Raw genomic sequence first — 25,665 nt, 5'->3', positions numbered from 1 at the left:
TTTGCTTGGACAGGATATAACTTTGGGCAGAGATAATAAACACCTCATCAGTGAAAAGCTGCTGATTATTGGGAGCCTCCTGACCTTTCTGCTGAGTCCATCAGCCATGTCAGCATTCTCAAATGCTCCCACTTATCTAATTTGCAAACTGCTTGGGTCCAGTGTGGGAAGCCAGCAGGGGACATCCCTGGATGGAGAGCCATGCGTGTAAGAAGGCGGAGGAGACGGCAGCTGTAGCTGTATTGAGAGTGGATAGCAGAGAGAATCCGTGGTTATTAGGAACTTCAGCCTGTTGGCCTTCGGTGATTTGGAAAACTGTATTTTACAGATTGAAACATTAGAGCATTCATTTACTGTGCTGAATGCATAGTTGATCACAAGTGACCTTTGATTATTACCACTTTGGGTTAAATTTGATCTGACAGCCTAGGGATGAAATGCTCCAGATTGTGTTTCTAAGCTCTCAGACACCTGTTCACCTGTTCTTACTAGGATCTTCTTCCCTTCTCTGCAATTGCAGGGATACAGATGCATCTGCTACAGGTGTTTATGGATACAGATGATCCTTACTGGGAAGAGGATGAAAACTGTCTTCCTCTTTTCAGATTGTCAAGGAGCAGAGTATTTTAGTTTTGGAGGCTGGAGGGGGACACTGTTGCTTTGATTTGCCCTAGAAGGAGCTAATGCAAACAGGCTTGGATCAGCAGTCTTAATGACTATGCCTGTACTATAGCTTGCAACTCAACAGAAGCCACTGCTTTGTCAAAAAGACCTAATGAAAGAGGTGTGAGTAGAAGCCAATTTATTTGTTTCTGCATTTAGTGTGTTGCACTTGTTTTGAGGTGAGGTAAGGTAAATGTAGATGATGTTACCCTGAACAAGAATTCTTGCATCATGTTCTGAGGGTTATGGAAACTTTCACAAACTGACTGCAGTAACCTGCATGCAAGCCTCTGTTTTGGTTAGAATTGAGGCTGTATTTCATGGAGCTTGCATTTCAAAAGATTGTGATAATACCAAGTATATGGCACAGATCACTATGGCTAATGATAAAAAAGAAATGTGACATAACAGGTTTCTGTTCCTGACTGGTGTTTCAATTATGGAAATGATCCATTTAAATAAGAAACTGCCGAGGCTCTGGCATTTAACTTAATTGCTAATGTGCCCCACACTGGGGAGGAGAAGGTGTGGGGTGTGAATGCAGAGTGGGTAAGGAATTTAGCTTGCATACTTAGCACTGGATACAGCCTGCTTTTGCCTGTGATGTGGAGAACCTGATGATTTTAAAGCAAACTAAAATCTATTTCAGTTACAGGTAGGTGGTTGCAAAAGGAGGGGAGCCTAATACAACCGAAAAACCAGTCGTGTCCTGGTCAGAATTGCCAGGTGTGGCCTGGCTTACTTACCAAAATCCAGGGATTAGCGTGACAAGTTTTGATAGACTCAAGCTGTCTCTTCATAACAACCACAAGTATGTCACAGTAAGGACGCCTCGTAAAACACTGTGGATTGCCTTTGTGGCACTTCACAGTAAAACCGGTGATAAAATTGGAAAGGTCTTTAACGTACTACTTTAAAAGACTGCAGTGAAACCGGTTGTTCTCCTAGTCTTTCTGCTCATAATGCTTCATTCATAGGTCTGTCTGTGTCAGGAGCTGCCTTGTTTGAGAACATGTTTTTCTCTCCACAAATCAAAGTTATTCTGAAAAAGCCGGTATAGGTACTGTGGTAGCATTAGTGTGTAGATTATATCACAAGTAAAATCATCCTGGCATCAACAGGGTCCCAGCTGTGCTTTTATGTTCTGAAATACCCGAACAATGGCTGACAGTCTTCTGTTTTGGGAAAGTGGAGTGCGAGAACAAGGGCCGGCAGGTAGCCGCTCTCTCCCTGCAGAACGTCTGACCAAGTGAGATTGCACCAGGAGAGGCCCGTGAGCTCTCTGTTCCTCCACGTGGCACATGGTGATCTGCGAACCCAGGGTGACAGTAGGCTTCTCCTGTTGTCTATAGGCTCTGTCCTTCCCCCTTTGTCAGAGGAGAGAAGCTTTTTCAAAAGATGGCCAAGAACTCTCTCATTTAACCCTATCCCCTAACACAAAATTCCTTTGTTTAACCGGACTAACAAGGGAGATGAAACCTAAATAACTCGACTAATTCCATTGGTAAACATCAAACATGTATTGCTGTCATCACTTGACCTGGTTTTCTATGGTGTGATCTTTGGAGTGCGATCATATACTGGTATGTTAAATGTCCATTGAAATGTGAATATCTGCTCATCCTCTTTCACCTTCTGAAGGCTTCTGACATCATCTGTGGTTATAATTTTTCTTAGTTTTGAGGAATTTTCTAAGTTTTCTAGATTTCCATGTACATACAAATCCAGACTTCTCACCTATAGCTGGAGTCCCTAATTCTTTTGCTTCAAAGCTGGGCAAAGCAGCCAACTATATGAATTTAAATGGTGGAATGTTTTATTAAGGAAATTATCCAAATACTGAGTAGCAGAAAAATAATACATTTGCTGACAATATTGTTGCCCTATTCAAAGCACAAAACTAAGCAAATATGTAGTATATCAGCCGGTCTTGAATACATGAAAGTCTTAAATAACGGCAAAAAAGCTGTTCAGAACTGAACTTCCCTTAAGCACGCTGGTTTTTGGGAAGGATGTCTTTTGTGATCAGTCTAACTGGAGGCATAATGTTTCTTCTCGCTCAAGTCAGTGAGTATAATGATGATGAGAAAACAGAATGTCTGGAGGAGCAGCACACCTTGTCTGCCTTCTTCCTGCTGCCTCTATCCCTGCCTATGAACTGATTTGCGACTGTCATTTTTCCTTTTCCCCCAGCACTGACACTGGGTTTATGTGAGCGTGGACAAAGCTCACTGGGATTTGATCTAAATCTGCTTAATAGCCTTTACTGGACTTAGGAAATACGTGTAATTATGTTGGTCTGTTTGTGCTGCAGGGGAGGAATTGCAGAGGTGTAGAGCCACAGCAGCTGTCCCTTGCCTGGGAGTGGGAAGGGATTCAGCTCTGTGGCTGCCTGTGGCTGTCGGCTTGTTTAGCCTGCAAGTTGCGTTTCCAACATTTATACCTAACTGTCTCTCTTTTTCTAAACAGTTCTTCTCAATGTTAAGGATACCCCTGGAAACTAGGCAAAAATGTTACCTCTACTTTGTTCAAAAGGTGTTAGAAATAATTTTTAGTAAAAACTGATTCCTAGACAAACAAAGACGTACTGACTGTGCATATGAAAAGAATGCTTTTGAAAGGTACTACAGTAGGACAGTTCCTTTGGACCTAAGACTGGTGTTAATGTAACTGATTCACAGCTTATGAATGTGAATCGTAACTCTGATAACCTGTATTCAGTAGACAGTTGCTCCATCACATTTAGCTAATGACTTAATTTCTTCAAACCCTTGTCCAAAGTGCCTATGTAGTCAATTTTTGTATATTGGAAAAAAATCTCTTTCCCTAAAAGCTGAAGTCTTTAGTAAAATGTAATGGGTTTTTCTATCTGTGTGTTGTAAATCGGAGCAGATCATCTAAGCGCCTGTCTCATAAACTGCTGAGAATTTTAGTAAGTGCCTTACTACTACTTTCTTATTTTATTTTCATAGCATTTTTCAGCACAAAGAATACAAATAAGTATAGAAATACTGTGATTTTTAAGTTGGAAAAATAAGTTGGTTTATGCAGAATAGAGGTTAAAGTTTTTTGTATTTTTTTTTTTTTAAATAAATAGAAGTACTTGTGTTTCACAGGTGTATCTGGAGTAGTTTATTATAGTAGTTACTACAATTAATACAGAGACTAATGCACAGAATTTGGTTTCTCCATTAACTAAGTAACAAATAGCACAATGTGGTATAGTTTTGTGCTCAACGATATTTTACCTTTAATGAAATGATTATCAGCTAAGAAATTTGGAACTGCCTAGTGACCTTTAATGTGAATCTCTTTCAGGCACCTTTTTGGGCATACATCCTGAGTGCATTAGGACTTTTTATCTACCAGTCTCTGGATGCCATTGATGGGAAGCAAGCCAGAAGAACAAACAGTAGTTCTCCTCTAGGAGAACTCTTTGATCATGGTTGCGACTCTATTTCCACAGGTAGCTTTAACCTACTGTTACTCATCCTAGTTTTAAAAAAGTTACCTGATTTCAAGAGGAGCTGATTAATCATAGATTTGCTGAAGTTGGAAAGGACCTCTGGAGATCATCTAGTCCACCCTCCTGCTCAGAGCAGGGTCAGTGTGTTCCCTTCTCTCAGGATAACTCCAAGGCTGCCCCTGTCCTTTGCATCCCTGACCAGTATCAGGGAGTACGTTTGGCAGATGTTGGGCAACATGCGTTCTGTTCTTCCTTACTGTGCATCTTCGTGTTCTTTGAATGAGCTAGGTGGTGAACAAAGAATTCCGTAAGAGCATGCTTACAGATTCTTATTGTTTGTAGCCTGTGCTTTCCAGTAAGGTACAGGAGATGCCTAATAAATGATTTTAAGTGCCTAAAAGACTGATGCGGGCCTGCAAAACTACGGGTTCTGCTTTAGGAGTGAGGTGCCAAAGTGTCAGTTTGGTAGTAGGGCATCCAGCTTGGCACTTAGGAGGAGGATGATTTAGGTTCCTTAGAAGAATAAGTTTAAAAAAAGTTGATTTGGAGTCTTTAAAAAATAAGCCTTGCTCAGTTTTACTTTCCATAACTTAGCTGCTGTTGGTGGCAATGCCAATATTTCTATACAAGCTTAATGGCTGAAACGTTTGCCCTGGGAGTTGGTGTGTTCTTTACACCTCACTTCCCAGAGAAATGCAACTTCCAGTCTCTCTGAGCTGGGCCCTTCAGTCGAACCTGTCAGTGTTGCAAAGAACATGAGATGGCAAGGCCAGGAAAAGAGCCTACGACCACTGTAGCCTAGAAGGCAGGGCCCTCTCTTGTAAGAAAAGGTGTCTTGTGTTTTGGTCTCTCCTGCCAGGACTGTCCCTGAGGTTAGCTACTCAGTAAAGTATCAGTCATATCATTACTTTGTTACAGTGATGTAAAATGCTGTGTGATTTATTTATTTTTTTTTATTAACTGCAAGCAAAGAGAGTATATGACTAACATGTTCATTTCTGCTTTTCAGTTTTTGTTGTCCTTGGATCCTGCATAGCAATTCGACTAGGAACAAATCCTGACTGGTTGTTTTTCTGTTGTTTTGTGGGACTGTTCATGTTCTATTCTGCTCACTGGCAGACATATGTATCAGGCATACTAAGGTTTGGAAAGTAAGTAGGTATCTTTAGAAGTACATGTGGATTAACGTCTGAGACTGCTAGCTGCTTGATTTCCATTTCTTCTTGTTTTTTCTCTGTTCTCTCTTCTTCTCACCTTCTTCCTCATCTCCCTTCTGCCCCAGAAGATTTGCGTTTTACCTGGCAAGAGCATTAAAACCCCGCATAATACTGAGTAAAGGACTTGTCCTTCTAGCAGCTGATGTTAGCTGTATATGCTTTGCTTGCTTGCGTTTTGCTCTTTTGTCTGCAGATTTATTTATGGAACCCATAGACCATGCAGGCTCAGGCTGGAGAGGTCTTGCCTGCAGTGTAGGGACAGAGCAAGCATCTACAGTACCTCCCTTCGTGATCTCCCAGCCACAGGAGAGATCCACAGCCCAAGGGGACTCTGAACCACATGCATTTTTAGGTTTCCCTTCCATAGACATCTTCAGTCTTCCTTCAGACAAACTCTGCATGCATTGCATCCTTTGGCAAGGAGTTCCACAGAGCTATGGCAGTGCTTGAAGAATTACCCCAGGTTTATGTAGGGGCTTTGCGTTTAATCTGGCTCTTACTGGTTTTGATGTCCTTCAGGCTTTCTCTTAGGTCACAGTTCTAGTGATTGCTGTGATGCTGTTCATGACTCGGTAGAAATTTCATCTCTTCTTACTGCAGTGTAGGAGGAGGAGTCATGACACTCATGCAGAAGACAACAATTTCAGTGTAACTCCTAATAGTGTGGGGATTGCTGCACCCTGCTGCAGCTCTGCTGATGCCGAGCCACGGCCTTTTGCCGTTTTTAAACAATGAGCTGCACTTTAGTAATGATTTCTGAAAAGTGGAAAAGATGAGAGGCTTCTGTAGCAGCGAGATTGGAAATACGTGATAGATGAAGGCTATCCTTCTGATAATCCTAGTCACTTGCTAAGTCACATGTTTATAGTCCTACTTAGCTCTGACCTGTAAGTAGCACCTTAGCAAATCTGAGCACTGCTGGGCACACGGGCTGCTGATCAGCTGTCCTTGCATACCATTCGATGTCTGTATCAAAAGAAAGCTGTCTCTGTGGCAGTGCTAACAGCTCTTTTTTTATTTGCTGATAATGCATCTTACCACAAAAGCTATAACTCTTCAACCTGCCTACCCATCCTACTTTTTTTAAAGGACATCTTGTGCTGTAAACAAAACCAGAAGCTTTAGAGTGATGGCTGAAATCGGATGATTTCTACACATGACAGTGGACTACGCTGAAAGGAGATAGATTATTCCATGAGCTTGGGGATTTTGCATACATGATTGCTTTTCTGTGCCTTCTATTCTTGCATAAAATGTGAGAATGATTTCCCTGCATCAGGAAGGCACTGAGACTCCTATATCACATAAAAAATTCTTCATTAAAAACTATATGGCTTCTATGTAAATATAGTGATAGTGTGTAATACAAACAGTTTGGAATGGCCTGGTGTTCCATGCTTACTGTTTGAGGTTAAATAGACACAACTTTTCTCCAAGATAACTTATTTCTGTTTAGTGAAAACAGGTCAGAGGAGTGTTTTCAAGGCTCACACGCAATTTTGTGTCTCTTAAGCAAGAGGTGAGAGTCCAAATGAAGGCAATGGAATATTGCTCTAAATATAATACAAAATAACACGGACGGAAGCTTTCACTGATGGCTGTTCCTGAATTAGCAGCGCTTGATTTTAGAAGTCAAATGAGAGATGAGAGTTCTAGCGCTGATGGCCAGGAAGGATCAGAGCAGCTGGGTGCTGTGCCACTGTCAGGTTATGCAGAATACCGCCGAGTGTCTGATTAAAATCTTTGGACTCGGATTTGGGCTGTGTTGCAACCAACAGTCTGAGCCTCTGTAAAATTAAGTACTGTACTCTGGCACACATAATGACTCAACTTCAAATTTGAGCCTCCTCCTGCTGCCAGCAACAGCAAATGCAGTACAGCTTAGAAATCTAGGTTATACTAGTACAGAGCGTGAACGCTGAACACTTGCACATAGACGCTTTTGCATGAGGTGACCCAACAAGTTCAGTGTGCAGCTACCGCAGTGGCTGAGCAGATGTGACACTTCATCCCTGGTAGAGAGGGAAAAACCTCCTCCGAGCAGCGCTGTCCCCTTTTCCCCCCTGCACAGACTCTGTCACTTGACTTCAAGCCAATTCATGAAATGGGCAGAAGATTAAAAACCTACACGAGGCTCGCAAGCTAAACCGGTTCCCCTTGCAGTCCGATGAGCGCTGCAGCAAGTACAAGTCAGGGAGCACGACAGTGTAGGAAGGAGAGGACTACCCTTTCTGACAGCTTTGGACAGTGATGAGCACCTCGGCGTATCGTCTAGTTGCAGCTTGAACTTTGGCTCTTCTAAGAGTCTGAAGCTTGTGACGAAACTTACTGTGTGTTATCAGTATCTTTCAGATGAAACAGATTAAAGAGGAGAGTTTAATGTTACTGCGGTTATCGAGATCAGATAAATAATTTCCATTAGCCAAGAGACGACTCCTGTCTCTCTTTAAAAATAGTTTCCTCTGCAAACAGTTCATGTGCTAATCAAGTAACTGTAGATGTTGACTTTGGTTGTAGTACCTTAAACCAGCAAATTTGTTTGAACTGCTTAAGGAAGTGTGATGTCTTATACATCCGTTGTCACTGTTTGCTGGTAACTTCAGTACAAAGATCAGCTACATATCTGAAAACCTTTGGCAGCATAAACAGTACCTTAGAAGTGCACTTTTTTTTTAAATTATTTTAAAGCTTTATTGAAAATACCGATTCTTTAGCCTCTTCTTAAGGTGTGGGGTTTTTTTTTTGTATGTATTCAGGTCTTCTCAAAACATTTTGTCAATCAAATATGGCAATAAAGAGTTGGCTGTCTTATCTGAGAACAAAAAAGGTAGAATACAGAGTCTAGACTTTAGCGGGCATACAAGGCCACCTATTTTACAAATGTTTTTATGGAAAAAAGCAAGATACCGATTATATATCCTCTAAAACAGGACAGATGCTTAGCTCTCCGCTGTCTCAGTCCTCAAAATACTGCCCTTGTGTTTTGGAGGCTGTATCTGTCAAGTTTTCATGATACGATGGCTTAAAGCAATCCCTTCTGTCCCAGCCTGCACGGTCCATGCTTGTATATGATATGTTTTTAAAGGAAATGTTTGATTTCATTTACTATAAGCTTACCTTAAACTTTGATTTGATGCTTACACAGCAACAAGTCTGTAAATTTATACAAAATTCTCAAAAATTTAACAGTGTATTCATTAAAGATTTTCCTCCTATTAAAATTATATGTAGCTTGCTCTAGGTAAGGAGTACAGGTTTAACTTTAAATCTTAACCAAAGATGTGTGCCGCCATATAGAGTTGAGGAAAATCGTGTTCTATACACATTGATGCAATCTGAAGCACTTTTAAGGAGATAGTTTAGTCACTTTATTTCCCCCCTCGCCCACCTTGCACATATCGCAAAAAGATCTTTTCTTGATCTAAATTTCCCTTTTTTTCCTTCATAGAGTTGATGTAACTGAAGTTCAGATAGCCATAACAATGCTGCTCTTGATATCTGCATATGGTGGCACGGCGGTATGGGACTATAAGGTAAGTGCATGAAGTATTCGGAGTTCCTGTTGAGTATTCAGTTCCCATTAAGTGCTCACAGTTCCTGTGGTATTTGAAGCTATCCTGTGCAAGTGTACCATCAACACCTACTAGTTGTCTGCTGTTCTGTTTTATCTTATTGTATGAATGTCAATTATTTTTATGTTGTAGTTAACCTGGGTACAATGGTGTGACTTCTTGTGCACGAATTTAGAGCTACGTAGAGGAAAAAAGACCCCATCTGCCACATATAAACTTCTGAACTGGAACTAATACTCTACAGATACCTAAGCTTTAACAAACAGTTTTTGTTCTAGTTTTATTTCTTTTGTATATTTTATTTTAAAACATACTTCTCTGCTCAGTTAAATGATTTATAGGATGCTTTATTTTAAAATTTAAAGATTAAATGCTTCAATCTAACAAAACCATGGAATGAAGTTAGGGGGATTTTTGGTCAAGTAATTCATATTCACGTGTGGATGGAGATGTACTGGTTTTTAACAGTTATGTCAGAGCTGACATAAATGTAAATATCCATGTTTAAAAAAATGTTTTCTGTCCGAAAGTGTTTCCCTATCTCTGGCTTTTATTCTGATCTTTAAAGATATACTTTAGTGGGCGGGATCAAAAGTATATTAGACTAACCCCTTTCTAGGGTCTTGACTCAGAAATATAGTATATATTTTATATATATATATATATATACACTCAGAAATATAGTATATATGGTTCTGCTTGGTTATAGCACATGGAAGAGCTGAGACCATTCCATGCTACTGATAACCAATGAAAATTAATTTAAATATAAACCACCAAGTAATTCAAATTAATTCACGAGTTTATTTAGCAATAAAAAACATTTAGCTAAACTTTTGCTTCCTTTCCCCATCTTGCAAGATGCTTTTGTTCTGTTTTCAAACAGCTTAATTTTGTGTTGGAAAATAAAGTAGGTGAATTAAACTTTAATTGATTTTTCTTCAGTATTAAAATCTGTGGTAGATATGCTGTATCTCAGAACAATCTATATTCAAAAATATAGTCAATGGTTTCAATTTATTGCTACTTTTTTTTTTTTTTTTAATCCTCTGCTGCCTTTGGAAGTTTCCTTGAAACTGCAATTGATTCTGAAAGGTAATTGTTTAATTAAAATTTGTATCTGGAGACTGCGCTAAATGCAAAGATACAGCATACAAATAATATGTACCAAAACATAAAGCAGGCAGATGGTGTTTGTGTTTCCTGTGCTTCAGTATTGTGTTCCCCGGTGAAATAGCAGGAACTGTACTTTTTCTGCCCCCCGCCCCGTGCCGTGGTGATGCAGTAGTCCGTGTCAAGTTTTTGCTTGTGTAGTAAATATATTTGAAGGACATTGTGAGGACAAACACAGTAAGATCTAGCTGAATTTCAAGACCAAAACTTAAGTACTCAAAAGTCGAGTTTAAACGTTCTGAAAGAAACTTGTTGTCTCCTTAGTAAGGAAACAAATTCCAAACACTGGCTTCCTGAATTTGTTCTCGGGAAAGCAAGAGTTCAAATGAAACAATTGTTTAGTATCAGTAGCTTTTTTAATTGCTTTATAAGAAAGGTGTTATTGTTGACTTTTAATGTCTTTCTCCTGTTTCTTCTGTTAAGGTCCCTTTGGTTGGCTTAGAACTGAAGTTCTTTGCAGTTGTTGGCATACTGTGTGGAACGGCACTTTCTTTTTTCAATTACTTCCGTGTCATCTTTGGTGGAGGGGTTGGAAAGAATGGATCTACAATCGCAGTAAGTTGCTTTAAAAATCTGAATGAGGTTTGAATAATTTATGCTTATAATTTATTGGATCTCAAATGATCCTAAGGGTTTTCTCTGTTTGAGCATTTAAGCAGATGAGCATATGAGTGTTGGATGGCTAAAGCAAAGACTTCATTATCTACCTTCTCTCTACCTGTTTCTGGATTTCTTCTGTCACTGGAACCAGCAATGAATTTTCTTACAAAACGGAGTAGTGGCCACTGCAAAGGATACCAACAGCATTTGCATAATGCTAATGGGCTCCCAGAGTTTTGGCAGCTCTGGTTTTATTTAATGGGATTTGCAATACGTACAAAATCTGGACCTTACTGTGTGACTGAAGCCTAAGACAAATTTTCCGTCCATTTGTATTTCAGGGAACAAGTGTTCTTTCACCAGGCCTGCACATCGGACTACTTATCACACTGGCTGTTATGATCTATAAAAAGTCTACGACTCAGCTGTTTGAAAAGCATTCTTGCCTCTATGTCTTGACATTTGGATTTGTGAATGCTAAAATCTCACAGAAGTTGGTGGTAAGGAATCTTGTTTCAGTCTTAAGAATTCATTTTCAGTAAGACGCTTCCATACAGCACTGAAAAAGTAAGAGTGGAGACCTCTGCGAATAGCGAAAACACACTGGTACAGGTGTAACATACTACACAAGAACATCAAAGGACATGTACGCATTTCTTATAAAGTAAAAAAATGCCAACTGATAATTGAAATAGCTGTTATCACTGATAAAAGTGTTAGATATTGATTGAATAACCTGGAAAGAGGTTACTTAGTCTTTGGGAAAGAAACTGTCAGCTGGGTAAGGATATCGTGCCCTTTCTTAACTAAGGTGGAGGTTTCCTGGTGGTTACATTGATTTTGTAGTGGTGCGTTTTTGTCTCTCTTTTTAATACTTTTTTTTTTTTTTTTTTTTAACATAGGTGGCTCATATGACAAAAAGCGAAATCTGTCTTCAGGACACTGCATTTATTGGGCCAGGACTTCTGGTTTTGGACCAGTACTTCAACAGTTTTGTTGATGAATATATTGTTCTATGGATAGCATTGGTAAGCATTTTGTGCTATATTTTTCATTTGGAGCACACTTAAAGGAATGGATTGAGAACTGCCTCTGTCATTCTGCTCTGCCATTCCCAACTTGCTCAGATTTCAGCTGTCACTGTGGAGGGAGTGCCAGGATACCATGTAAACTGACGTATTGGGAGTTTGGCTGGCTTCCTTTCCTTGGAACAGAGATGTGAAAGTAAATTTACAGATCTCAATTGTAATTATGCCTTAGTTCAGGTCACTCTGCTAACTGCAGACTAACAACCTTTGTTCATCAGACTTCAAATGTTTAATGCTGTTTGATTTTTGGGTTGTGGTGTTTTTTTTTTTTTTCTTCTAAAATAGACCACTATATCTATATGTTAAAATGCTTGTTAAACTTGTCACTTGGATAAATTGGTTAAAGTAGAGATGAATTTATAGTAGGGACAATTTAAAAAAAAAAATTGTTTGGGCTTTTTTTAACCTGTTCTGTTTTGTTCTTTTTGAAGTTCATATCCTTGTTTGATATGCTGAGATATGCCACTGGTGTATGCCTGCAGATTGCTGCTCATCTTCATATACATGTCTTCAGAATTTCATCTCATCAAGCTCCTGAACAGGTTCAAAACCATAATGACTGATTAAATAGGTCAAGGACAAGAGGAGAAGCAGTTAGGGGATTTTTGAATGAAGCAGCCTGTCTTTTTTGGGAAGACAGATTAAGCTTTTCGAGAAAGTAGTTTAATGAGAAAGCTCACTCTATACCAGATATTACCAGGTGTTAAAATTACTAAATAAGTCCTGCAGATTCTGTTGTGATCAATAGTTTTGAACCAGGATGTATTTCCTCCTGTGTTCTACACATTGCAGCTGTTATTTCATATCAAGAATACCACATTTGCAACTTTTGCCATTTCCTGTTAGGTAACCTTAATTCTGTACTTCTGGTCTGGTGAATGTAGACTGCAAACCAAGGTGCTACCAACCAGAATTCGAAGAGGAGTTTCATTGTTCCCTAGACCAAGTGACTAATCTTCTAGTGTTAGTTTCTAAAGTCTTCTTGGAACTGCTGTGAAGTGGTAGTCAGATGTATCAATGAATACAGTACTGCATTACTAAGACTGGTAAAATGAGGCATCCGTGAGGTAAAACTACTTGTTATTCTCTGTTCTGGTAGTTCTGAAGAACAAGCTACTGGATCAGCAGGATGAAGGAGGTATAGCTCAGGAAAATTTTCTTCTATTTCAAAATACTGTTATGAGTGCCTTTAGAATTCATGCATTTTCTAGTATTTAAGTACGTAACCTACTGTTACTAAATGCAAGTGTAGCTTGTATTTTCTTTCAAGGCCAGTTTCTGGTTTTGTGGTCATAATAAGGTTTGCCTCATTGTACTCCATCATTATCTAGACTATAGGTAGTTGTGTGTACTTCAAGGACACTAACTTTACCTATGCTAACTTGTATCTGTGAAGCTGCACAAGTGAATGACAAAGTTCATTGACAAGTGACTGTGACTGTTTTGACTGTGACAATGCAGCCCACCCCTATGTAATTCCCTGTGAAGCATGTTTGCTGTTGTCATGTTCATCTACCTGATTTGTCACATAACTATCACTGTACTTTATCGAAATGGAACTAAACCCTAATGTATGGTAAAACTCTCCAAAGCAGAAACTCAGGCCCACCGTCAGCCTTTCTGTTTCTTTAAGAACAGACCCATGGCTAACATACTGTGCCTAGCTGAAGGGCTGCTGTCATCCTTAGGGAAAAGCTGAATGAAAGTAGAGTATTACCTGTACGAGCTTATCATGACTGGCAGGCAAACCCTGTAAGCTTAAGCTCCTTTAAAGAGGTACTATTTGAATATGATTTTTGTAAAAAGCTGTTGAATGTGTCTGTTACCACTTCCAGTTGCTGATATGTAGCTGAGCTGTGAGTTCATAAAGTCCTTCCTGAACTGTACAATAAAGAATGCTATGGTTTTGTTTTAAAAATATTATCACTGCAGCTTCCTAGCTGCACATTAATTCAAAAAGATTTCCTCAGGTGTTTGAGGAACTTCAAAAATGGTGTGTGGTCTGCTAAATTTGGGGGGAGAAAAAGGCCACCTACCACACTCTTGCCTAAGATGGATACACTTGGGAGATAACTGTAACAGTTACTGCCAAAGGACTGGCACTTTAAATGACTAATAATGGATTCTAAGTGAATCCTGCTACTCCTGTCTGAGGCTGGGAAACACACAGCATCCACACATCAACTCAACCTGTACCCAGGCCATGGGCAAATGGAAGAGAAGATGGTAAAGACCATTTCAGTTTGCGTGAATGCTGTCAACAGATTGAAAATTTGCCTATGTCTTTTCATTAGGTGAGATTTTGTTCCCCAGAATGCTCAAAAATGTGTCATGTTATAGGCACGAGTAGTTTTAAGGATATTATTGAGGTATGTGGATGATGGGAAACTAATGCAAAAATTGGTCAGAAAAACAGAAACATAAGGGAATACTAACAATAAAACCAGAAACATGAAAAAATACTTACAAATAACCTAGTATTGAAGATAGGAAGCAAAACCTGTTAACTATATTTCATAGCATCATCTAATCATCCTTAGAGGGCTGAGACTGAGCAGCACAGTTACAAATCAGCATAGTTACCTGTTTCCCACCAGAGGCCCACATTGCCTCATACATCTTCTAGCAATGTACTGTCTGTGTGTGCTCTTTCCCTGAGTCCTAGCAGACACAGAACAAAAAGAGCTCCATACCAGTTGATTGTTAACTTCAGTTGCAACCTAATAACTGAAGTTTAAGTTAGCCATCACTAATCTGGCTCCTAGAACTGGGGAACCATCATCAAATGATGTGATTCTGAACTAAAATGCTGGTAAGCTGAGGAGAAGAATACGCATGCACTGGTTTTGAAATCCGTAATTATGAAATCATCACATTTGTGTGTGTGGGTGTGTGGATGGCTTTTGTTTTATTTACTGTTGTATTAAATCTAAGCATTAACTATGTTAGGAATGACTTAATTTGTGAAAGCAGATATTCAGGTGTGATGGTTTTATGTAAAAACAAACTGTATGCAAGCTAAGCCAATTGTTTAATTTATACTGATTTACTGTAATGAGATACATAAAAGATAAATGCTTTATCCTTAAAACTTAGGCCTCCCTAAATTGCTAGTCATTTGGAATTGCAAAAAGTAATATTCCGTTTCAAAGGCTTGTGATAACTTGTACTAAATAAATGAGCTAGATTACTTCTAGGAGTAGTTCTACAAGAACCATATACCCCAAAATGCATAATGTTTACTTGAGCAGATGTCATATAGAGCTGGGAAACTCAGCTTATCATTCGGCTGAGGAAACCTTGATTCTTTTGACAAATTACAGCAGTTCATAAATCTCTTACTAGTACAAAGATATTACGATGCCTAGCCTAACAAAAGAGTTAAAAAATTTACTTTAATTTACCATAATACACATCATTAAACAATCTTACATGAGCTACGTCATACTCTGTGAACTTTTATAACTTAACTGCTGTTATGTCAGCAGACTAAATGTTGAAACGATGAAAATCTTAAAGTCTGCAGCTTGTGAAAAATGCTCCTATTTGCACAACATACGTAAAGGCCTGAAGTTATTATGTAAAATATGGGTAATGCATATTTCATTAATTCTGCCTATTGTTACAATTTGGCGTTATAGAAAGTGAAACAATTTAAACAGTCCCATGCTACTGAAAGTGAGTAAGACAGTAAATGGTTCGAGGTCCATACCCCCACCCCCCCAAGTAATACATTTACTAATACATGTTCTTACCAACATTATCAGACAGAGGATTAGAACAATCCATGAAAGCGTTTAACAGGAACTTTATAACATTTAAATTGGAACATACTTCTCTATGGCTAATGCCTATACTTGTATCATGTTACTTAGGTACAAGTTGTTTCTCCACTGAGCCATCAGAATAACATGGACTGAAGAGACTTGCGAACAGTTGCCATCTCCTGCTGTTGCTGTTACAAGAAAAGGAGATAATACTGAACAAATGCCATGTCAATATGATTCCTTTGAGCTAATTAAATGAATGTCAAATGACTTTTTTTACACAATGTTCTATTTTTGCATTTAGTAGATCTGATACTTACAGTGTCCATCATAATCTTCTTCTGCAACATAGCCATTTCTTTGCGAAGTTCACTTTGTGCACCCACTAGAAGATTTTCATTGCTCTTCTCCAGCTCTTCCATGCTCTGAAGATAAGGGTAATCTTAATTCAGAACTGTTCAATGTCAAAGGGTTAATTTCAAACAAACAAACCGACCATAATTCAGACTGCAATTTAATTTTTACAACAGCAGTGGTCACTGATAATTGATTAGTTTTGTCACGAACTTGACAGACAAATCATACAGGACTTCGTACTCTAGTCTACATTACTGTTCAAACAATATGGACCCTGTGAAACAATATAGACCCTGTGAAGGAAACAGTCCCCTCCACTCAGCATCCATGAGGTCTTGGCTGGTTATCCTGCATTTCAATAAAGATAAGAGTTCTACCAGAAAAGATTAAACAGACGTCTGTCAGGAATGATAGGGGTTTAAAATTTTGACAACCTTGGAGACTTGAAGCATGGACTATAAACCCCATTAAATTTCCTTCTCTTTGCACACTTCTCCAAACAAGCCAGGTAAAGCTCACTGGTTATCTTCCCTTTTGTACATACAGTTATGCCTAACTCTGTATGTGTGTGTAGTTGCATTTTCCTTGACTTGTATTTAGTTAAGCTTACTTGAGGCTTGATTTCTACCTTTTGATCTTCTTTGAGGAGAAAAATCAAAGTAATGCTAGACCTTCTGTTCAGTTTTTCATCTTTGATGAAGACATTTTTGACATTTTGGAACAGTTATTATTTATTAATGCTTCTGACATATCCTCTGTAAATTTCAGCTATCTGAAATGAAGAGTTGCTCTACTTCAGATTTATTTTTTGAAGCTATCAGACATGAAAAAAACCCAAACATATCGTAATTAACTGAAATTTCAAAAAGGGGCCTATTAGGAAATGACTTGAACAGAAATTAAGGCTTTTCAGAAACCGACAGACTTGAGTCCACCTCATGTACCAGTATATACTGGGGGCCACACAGCTGGAATGCAGCGTGGCAAAAAGGACCTGGGAGCCCTGGTGGACACCAACTTGAACGTAAGCCAACAGTGTGCTGTTGCAGCAAAGGTGGCTAAATTCTCCTAGGCTGCATTACGAGAAGTGTTGTCAGCCGATCAAGGTGGGTAATCTTTGCGCTCTACTCAGCACTGGTGAGACCACACCTGGAGTGCTGGGTCCACTTCCAGACTCCGCAGGACAAGGGAGACATGGACATACTGGATGGAGGCCAATGAAGGGCCACAAAGATGATTAAGAGACAGGAGCATTTCTCTTATGAGGAAAGGCTGAGAGAGCTGGGGCTATTTAGCCTGGAGAAGAGAAGGCTTGGGGGGGTGACAGAGCACTGGAAGAGGCTGTGGAGTCTCCATCCTTGGAGGTACTCAAAAGCCATCTAGACATAAGTCCTGGGCAACCAACTCTAGGTAGCCCTGCTGTACCACTTGCTGGCTGGACCAGATGACCTCCCAAGGTCCCTTCCAGCCTCAGCCCTTCAGTGATTCTATGGTACGGTGCCTCTGCACTCAGTACAAAACCAATCGTTTAGGGTACTTTCATTTTTCTCACAGTTTAGATTTCTAATACCTTACTTAGAAAAAAACTGGGAATAAAGTGTTTTGTGTAAATTGGCAGGGAAACCCTTTTTTTTTTTTTCACTGAAAAGCCAAGTTTTGGAGTAGTTCTAATATTTTTTGTTTGCTGTCTAGTATGTTAGCTACTATGTTAAAAAAACAACCAACACACCACAAGTGATTAGTATGAATCATGTGTTTAAAATACAGTATCTCTGTATGCGCTGTCCGAAAAAATGGTGTTTGTAGGGGCTGCTAGCAAATACAAAAATTATACATGAAGCACCAGGAAAGTTAAACAGGACTGATTACATAACCATCCAGCTGACGCTGTTATCATCATAAATCATTATTACCCACCACATTCTTCCCATTGCCATTTTAGTGAATGCTTACCTGGAATACCAGGTTACAGAAATGAAAACCCTCTCTAATGAATGTTGCTTAGGAAAAGATGAAGGGAGTTCTAACTGGGCAATTTTAAGGGAATTCCAATTGTTTTTCTTTAAGGGTCACTTTCCTTACATGAAGCAGCAACAGCTAGAAAGGTTAATGACAGGAAAAAACTGATATCTATTTCTCATTATGGGGGATGCACCTGCCAACAGTAATAAAAGAAGTAAATTGCAGCCTAAGATGTATTTTAATAGATTGTCAAGTTTCACTTTTTAAAATACGTATCAAAAATCTAAGGGAATAATTAAGACAAAATCCTGATGATTTAACTGACCTTTAAACTGGTACAAAACTTTGTTCTGTTTAGAAAACATGCTCTGAGGATTATGGTTAAATATTTGAAACTAGCAAGCCAATCAGATCCCTGTGAGAACACATTTAACGAAATCATTTATTAAACAGATGTAATGTGTATGCATGTATAGGGAGAACAAGCCATGTTCTTAACAAGTAAGGGAAAGATGCTAACATGAATATTCATGTAGGGCTGTTACTTTCCTTAACTGAACCTTAAATCTCTGTATTTCACAAAGGTTGAATTAATACAGCTTGTTTAAGTGATGTGATAAGGATCAGCTGCCTTCTAAGAAGAAAAATTTACTGTACCTTTAAGAATTGCTCATAGAGTTGCTTAATGGTTTTCAGTCTCTGACTTTGAACTATTCTTGCCTGTTGGAAAACTTTTTGTTGCTGACGAAACATATTCTGAAGCAGAAGCAAAAGAAAAAAATAATCGCATTAACCAAAAGTGCTTGGACAGCAACACTGTTGTAATTTATTGATTCAGAAATTCTGCCTTCACTGGAAATCTGGGTCTCTGCCTGGAAAGTTATCCTTGTTCTTAATAATGAAGGAAAGACTGAAGACTGGATTAAGCCCTGAGTCACCTCCTGAGGTCCATTCCAACCTGAATTATCCCTATGACATCCTATGAGGATTGCTGTCTAATGCAGTTATCAAGGGTATCCCAGGGAAATGTGCTGCCTAGGGAAAAGCAAAACTTGCCAACGTATTGGGAGTACAAATACAGCAACATCATATGATTCGATTCCATTGTATAGCTCCTATCATCCCCTTTCAGTGATCAAATTCTCATACATTTATTACATGCAGGCATATTTTTAAGCGATGTATGCGAAAAGACAACTACTTTCCTTTACTCCTTTGTTCCCTGAACCCAAAGTCTATGGACACACAGAAACAGCACACACCTTTCTTCTCCATGAGTGGTCTCGGCTTTTCTCAAGCCGTATTCTGGCCTAGGGCATCACTTTGTGCCATTTATAAACTCACAATGAAGCTTATAAATGCACCCCTCTTCACTTTAACATATATCCCAAAACTTAAACATTTACAGTTTGAGAGCCATCAAACTTGAATGAAATTTTTTAATCAAGAGGCAAACAATCGTAAAGTTTGTTTAAACTACATAAAGTGTTTTTACATTTCTTGAATGTTTAAACAACAATATTCCTTCCTTGTGAAAGTACCATGAAACACATGCCATGCTGGAAACTCACCACTAGTTTTTCTTCCTGCTCCTCTGCTTTCTGCACATCTACATCCCATTGCTGAAATAAAGTCAGGAACTGCTGGGAGAACTCATGATTGAGCTTCTGCCTATAAATAGACACTAGCTGTTAAGTATGACGAATGCTACGAAGAATTACAAGGAAAGGTAAAGTTAAACACTCACATGGAGGAGAATAAAAGGAGCTGGCATAGATAAAGAAACAGGCTATTTTGACATCTGGACATACGCACCCACACATCCCCCATATCCCACACACACACTCTCTGAGTGAACGTGGATTAAATACATAAGGAGACAGCACTCGTGTACAAAACTCACGTTAAAAAAAAATACAGCTACTTTTCTACATAACAGTGTCAGGTTTTCTGAGATTTACTATGTTTTTCTAACTCAGCTACAAATCTTGACTTTAACACAAGGGGTTTATAATGAAAAACTGATTAGCTCATTCGTTAGTTCATTATGCTCTCATTTCTCTAAGTAAATTTAAATTTTGTCAACGCAAGTTTCAAATATAGATAGATATAAAAACACCAAGACAGTTAAAAGTATTGCTGACTTTCAATTTTTAGCTGTCTCGTTTTTCCATTTGCCCTACCTGTACAATCAGATGTAGTAATTAAATATGCCTTAAGAGGCAAGAGCAATGTTATGTAGAGTGAAAATTATTTACAATGTGAAAAGGAGAATTATTTTCTTTCTTAACCAGAATGGTATAAAAATTTTACTGTACATTTTCAGTTTTCAAGTAAAACCAGAAAACTTCAACTGAAGTGGAAAAAAAAAACCCAAACATTGATTTAAAAGACAAAAATAACATCAAAGGTCATTTTCCATAAAGACAGAACAGAAGTAAACCCAGCTCTTTAAGGTACCTTGCTCTCAAAATTCCAAGTCTTAAGTTTCTCCATTCAAAAGAGAAAGCACTGTGCTGAACTATTACTGTCAATTTGGACACAACTGGAGGCAGCAGAAACAGAGGACCTGAGCAGGTATTTTAACTAGTAGATGCTACTTGCTATTTAACTGCAAGAAGATGGACCAACTATCCATGCTGGGACACAAACAGGAATTTGATTTCACAGCTTTGAAAAACAAGGGTAAATGTTACCTTTGCTCCTGCTGTGTTTTCCAAACATGTTCAATCTTCTGGTTACTGGTTTTGAGTGAGGCTTTTGTATACATTTCTAATCTTTTCCTCTTAGCTAAGAGAGCCTTGTTAATGTCAGCTAAAAATCAAAGAATATTTAGAAGTTAAGCGTACCAAGATACATTGTGACTTTTACTAAAAACGACGATGAGTTACGCTTTGGAGAAGCGAATGAGGTGTGTTCTAATGGAAAGAAGCTAATGTGATCTGGGCTCCTGGCTGCTGTGCTTGGCATGTCCTTCAGCCTGCTGTTGGCACAGGTGTGAGTGCTGCTTCCCCAGGGCCCTCCAAACACCCTGACCGACACCTGGTCTCTGCAGTTGCAACTGCTCGTTGCCCTGCCCCACCAACTACTCTACCATCTGCTTTGAGTCCTTTCTCTCTCAGGGGCCAGACCAAATAGGACCTACCGTGACGTGGCTCGGCCTTAGTTTCTTTCATTCTGGGCTGGATGGCAGTGGGTACCATATCAGACTGGCTCTGAGCAGACACACACAGTGAACTCAAACTGTCCAGCAATGTGAACTCAGGGTAGCTGCCGCGCCGCCGTTACGTACATTTAAATTGGTTCCTTACACACTGTCATTGTGTGTTCCCCTACTGATAATTATGGTCCAACATGCACTTCTAACATACCGTCCACACAATGAGCATGCACACGTGCTTGAGACACTAGCAGCACGAGTCCATCAGTTCATGCTGCCTATCTTCAAACATGGTATTTGAACATCTCACCGTCTGTGAATTCTCCATTCAAAGCTAGAGATACCATGCACAAACCTGACTGAGTACAGACATCTTGCTCTTTTCTCTAATATCTAATGATGTTTTAGTCACACCATCAAAATCCTCATTAGTTTAGCTGCATGACTGCAGTGCCAGCTCAGAGTTTGTAGACCTCAAGGAATTTAGTTATGCCGACACTTTTAATTATTTTTTTTTTCCTAGAAAAACCACATGTTTCAGAGTAATATTCAAATTACTTTGATTTCAGAAATAAACTAAAGGTAGCATGTGATTACTATCACTGTGAACATATTGAACGAGGGAATGACAAACTACTTTTCATACTTCAGAGACTGTACTTTTTTGAAAGTATTCAAGTTAGTATAAGATAGTATATTTGTTTCACTTTAATTTACATTCAGAGATTTAACAAACAAGTCACAGCTTAAGGTTAATACAGCAATTTCCTTTCCTTCTCACTGTAGATTTCAGGAAACATCTGTCAAACCTCTCTCTAATTTGCTGAGGCATCTGCCTCTGCTAATGTCAAACCTATTGTTTTGAAGCAGACAGCATTCCTTTTCTGATCCCTTCAGATTGAAATCGTCCTCCTATCTAGATTACTTGATCTGCAATAGCATTCTAATGTGTAACTTAACAGCAAGAAATCTTAATTCATGGGTTAAGGAATTTCTTAAACTCTTCTTTCACCTTAAGATTTACATGCAAGTAATGACTGTGAACAGCATTTTCTTACACACACAATGAAAGTATTAACCAGCTATTTAGTATCTAATGCTGGCATTAAGATGGTTTCCCTCCCTTCTGCAGCTTTTTTGATGCTTTGTTACATTGTGATGTGTATTATAATGTGTTTTTTCTCTAAGCTGTCAGCTAGCTAAAATTCAGCTGGAAATTTAACTGTGAGTAAAGCCATCTCAGGATCTGATTATGACTAAACTAAATTCAGCTGGGTGACATGCATAAATCTCTCATCACTAGATGATTGGCATTACTTACTGTCATTCTTTAGCTGTTCCAGAAATTTATATTCTTCTTCCTGACTGCTGAAATTCTCTTTTCTACTGATTCCCTGTTCTTTAGATTTCTGAAGATGTGCAGTACAGACTACTCTAGCTCATTCTGTATCACAACTACAATCTACTTCCAAAATTCCTTGTCTAGGATTAGAATTGCTTGTTCTATTTAGCTACTTATATTAACATTTACATGCCCCTGATTTCTCACTCGTCTTGCAATCCTCAGTCTCTTCTACACCATTGTAATGAAAAATTGAATAAGAACAACAGCTAACTCATATTGTCCCTTTTCTCTACAATATAATGACTAACTCCTAAACTTCCAATCTTAAGATTGGAACTGATAATCGAAAGCACTCAGGCATCTTTCCCTTTATCCCTGGTAATTACGTATGCTAATACTTACATCCCACTTTACATGCAGTTGTTCCCTTCTCTTCTTTCCCTTTGTTCTACTTAGATACAACTTTTTTTCAGAAATGCTGAAAAATGCTACAAAGACTGGTCATTTTATGGTAAGGAATTACTGCCAAATCTGCAACTTAAATATTAATTGTTTTTTTAATTTATTAGAATGTAAACATACTTACCTCCAAATCTTTCCAGCATATTCTGTACTTCGCCCCTAAAAAACAGTGTTCTGAATTAGAATAAGACCTGGTGTATATGGTCAAAACTAATTTTATTCACGTGCCTATTATGTGTAAGCAGTGACAGAGCTGCTGTGGTTCTACAAGTTAAAAAATAGCTCTTCTCCTGTGAGAGGTCTCTTTTTTAGATAAATTTGCTGGTTTTTTAAAAATTTACTAGAATCTATTTACTTACTCCCCAGTAAAAAAAGCAGTACTAGGAATTAAAGGGTCCTGAGTGAGGGAGGATGGTAAATAAAATTGATCGTTCCCTATACAAAAAGAAAACACAAAAGGTATTTGGAATATCATAGAATCATAGAATGGTTAGGGTTGGAAGGGACCTCAAAGATCATCTAGTTCCAACCCCCCTGCCATGGGCAGGGAAACCCTCCACTACACCAGGTTGCCCAAAACCTCATCCAACCTGCCTTTGAACACTTCCAGGGATGGGGCATCCACAACTTCTCTGGGCAACCTGTTCCAGTGCCTCACCACCCTCAGAGTGAAAAATTTCTTTCTTATATCCAACCTAAATCTGCCCTCTTTCAGTTTAAATCCATTGCCCCTTGTCCTATCACTACACGCCCTTGTAAAAAGTCCCTCTCCGGCTTTCCTGTAGGCCCCCTTTAGGTACTGGAAAGCTGCTATAAATCACCCTGGAGCCCTCTCTTCTCCAGGCTGAACAGCCCCAACTCTCTCAGCCTGTCTTCATAGCAGAGGTGCTCCAGCCCTCTGATCATCTTCGTGGCCCTCCTCTGGACTCGTTCCAGTAGCTCTATGTCCTTGTGTTGGGGACTCCAGAGCTGAACACAGTATTCCAGGTGGGGTCTCACGAGAGTTGAGTAGAGGGGCAGAATCACTTCCCTTGACCTGCTGGCCACACTTCTTTTGATACAGCCCAGGATATGGTTGGCTATATCAAATGAAAACAACTCCATCACATTTAGCATGAATGGCACAGTAAGAAAAATCCAAGACAAATAATATCAGTGGTGTTTTTACACTTTTAGGATGATCACAACAGAGTGCAGGGCAGTAGTACAACAGCTGGCAAGTGCAAAAAGGAACATGGTAGGTCAAGAAAATGTTTATCTTGTTTTTAAATATATCTCCAACTCAACAGCTATAATCCTGATAAAAACTAATTCAACATACATTTTATTACATTTACACTGCCTATAAATATTGAAACAAGCAAAACAAGCATAGTAAGTAACTGAAATCAGTATCTGTTTAAGACTTCTTTATTTGGAAAAAAAAAAAAAATCTTAACCTTACCCCACATCATCTGGAACGACATGAGTTGCTACCAAAGGTCTTTTCTTTCCATGCTTGTCCATTACTGGTGTGTCGCCTTAATACAAATTTCAAAAAGATTCATAACAGTGTCTTGTATTTTATGGGGGTCGAGTTATTAAAAGTGTAATTACTTTCCTGTAATTCTACTTCTCTGAACATGTCTGATGGGCCTCAGTTCCCATCCACAACACATGCAGCTCCTAAAACTTTGAATCTGGAGTTGACAGATGGTGGTAAATTATTCTGCAATGCTGGATTTGAGCTGGCACTGCCTGCAGTTCCTCTAGGGTGGTCTCAACCAGCTTTAGTTTCTCTGTCCACTACTACACAATTACTCCCAACTCACAATGTAACAATCATCAGGAAGGTAAAAATAATCTAAAAATTTAAAAAGCCCAATCTGTAAGGATTTCATTTTACTGTAAAATAAGTACTGAAATTGTGTAATCCAACCTTTAAAAAAGCAAAATCACAATTAGATAGTTACATTCTTTACAAAACATAAAAATCCTTGGCTGTCAGATTTCTATTAACAGGGGATCTGGGTGGGGAATTTAGTCTGAAGAAATGAAAAAGGAGAGACATTAAGAGAAACAAACTCAGAGATAACTGCTGAAAGACAAAAATCCAGAAATGGAGTTACATCAAACTCTGCAAAAAACTGTCACATGATGAATGAGAACTGCATTTTTAAGCAAAGTCCACTTTTTTATGACACTCCCTCAAAATTAAACAAGAATCTCTTTGTTGAGGGTTATTTTGCCTCAGCTTTCTCTGCTTCTTCCTCTTTCTTTTCTTTGTTTCACAGTCTTCCTGAAGTACTTTTAAGCCTGCCAGCATTCACACTCCAACTACCCTACCCGACTCAGCTCCCCATGCAAGCAAGGAAAGCTCTTCTTCTGTTCTATCCTGGCCTCACAATATTATATGCAGCCAGGTGACAGAAGGATAGGGCATCAAAATAAGGTTACAAAATCATGTAAAATAGTCCTACTCTATTAAAGAACCCACCTGTAATTTTAAGAAATAGTAGTGCACTATACAGAGCTATTGTATTGTGTTCTCTCACCAATCAAAATTCTACAATAGGAGGCTAGCTGTCACAAACATTATGAGCCCTGCTTACTCAGACACTCACTAACACAGAAGTGTCTTCATCTCTATTCCTAGTCAAAAATATTATAACCTTCTCTTTAAAAAAAAAAAACGACAACAAAGAATCATATAAGCACCTTCTCTAATATCTTCCTCTGATCCACTCAGCTCTTTTCTTTCCTCCTGGAAGTCATAGGCAGCTATGGCTTGATCTTCCTGTGCTGGTTTACCAGCTTTTCCTCCATGCTTTCTTCCGGATGGTGCCATAATGAG

The 25,665-nt window shown here is 38.8% G+C and overlaps 2 protein-coding genes across 3 annotated transcripts in view; one reads left to right on the top strand and one right to left on the bottom strand.

The window, feature by feature from the left end:
* CHPT1 (choline phosphotransferase 1) overlaps positions 1-15,699 on the top strand; it is a 21,019-nt gene extending 5,320 nt beyond the window's left edge. Inside the window, exons 2-9 of one of the 2 annotated variants that reach the window (XM_086610331.1) lie at positions 3,982-4,129; positions 5,139-5,280; positions 8,795-8,879; positions 10,515-10,646; positions 11,033-11,191; positions 11,594-11,719; positions 12,211-12,321; positions 15,655-15,699. In XM_086610331.1, coding sequence (XP_086466457.1) covers positions 3,982-4,129; positions 5,139-5,280; positions 8,795-8,879; positions 10,515-10,646; positions 11,033-11,191; positions 11,594-11,719; positions 12,211-12,321; positions 15,655-15,699 — 948 coding nt within the window. Of the gene's footprint in view, positions 1-3,981; positions 4,130-5,138; positions 5,281-8,794; positions 8,880-10,514; positions 10,647-11,032; positions 11,192-11,593; positions 11,720-12,210; positions 12,322-15,640 lie in introns of both variants that reach the window. The other variant, XM_086610330.1, reaches the window with a different exon arrangement.
* SYCP3 (synaptonemal complex protein 3) lies at positions 15,681-25,665 on the bottom strand. The gene is made up of 8 exons (XM_009992160.2): positions 25,530-25,665; positions 24,277-24,352; positions 22,957-22,991; positions 20,562-20,679; positions 19,437-19,536; positions 18,523-18,621; positions 15,867-15,971; positions 15,681-15,734 (listed from the first exon to the last, which is right to left on the bottom strand). The coding sequence occupies exons 1-8, from the start codon at positions 25,657-25,659 to the stop codon at positions 15,681-15,683; spliced, it is 717 nt and encodes a 238-aa protein (XP_009990462.1). The 5' UTR covers positions 25,660-25,665.

The sequence above is a fragment of the Tauraco erythrolophus genome, chromosome 4 (genome assembly GCF_009769465.1).
Source record: "Tauraco erythrolophus isolate bTauEry1 chromosome 4, bTauEry1.pri, whole genome shotgun sequence".
Classification (NCBI taxonomy): domain Eukaryota; kingdom Metazoa; phylum Chordata; class Aves; order Musophagiformes; family Musophagidae; genus Tauraco; species Tauraco erythrolophus.
Note: the sequence above shows the minus strand (reverse complement) of the source record. Positions and strands in the feature narration are given on the sequence as shown.

Bases quoted from the DNA above. Each gene is read 5' to 3' on its own strand.
- SYCP3 (XM_009992160.2), bottom strand. From the start codon at position 25,659: ATGGCACCATCCGGAAGAAAGCATGGAGGAAAAGCTGGTAAACCAGCA. The intron at 18,622-19,436 runs GTGAGTTTCCAG...CTTCTGCTTCAG, and splicing joins AGCAGGAAGAAAAACTAGTG to AATATGTTTCGTCAGCAACA. The intron at 15,972-18,522 runs GTACAGTAAATT...CCTTATCTTCAG, and splicing joins TCTATGAGCAATTCTTAAAG to AGCATGGAAGAGCTGGAGAA.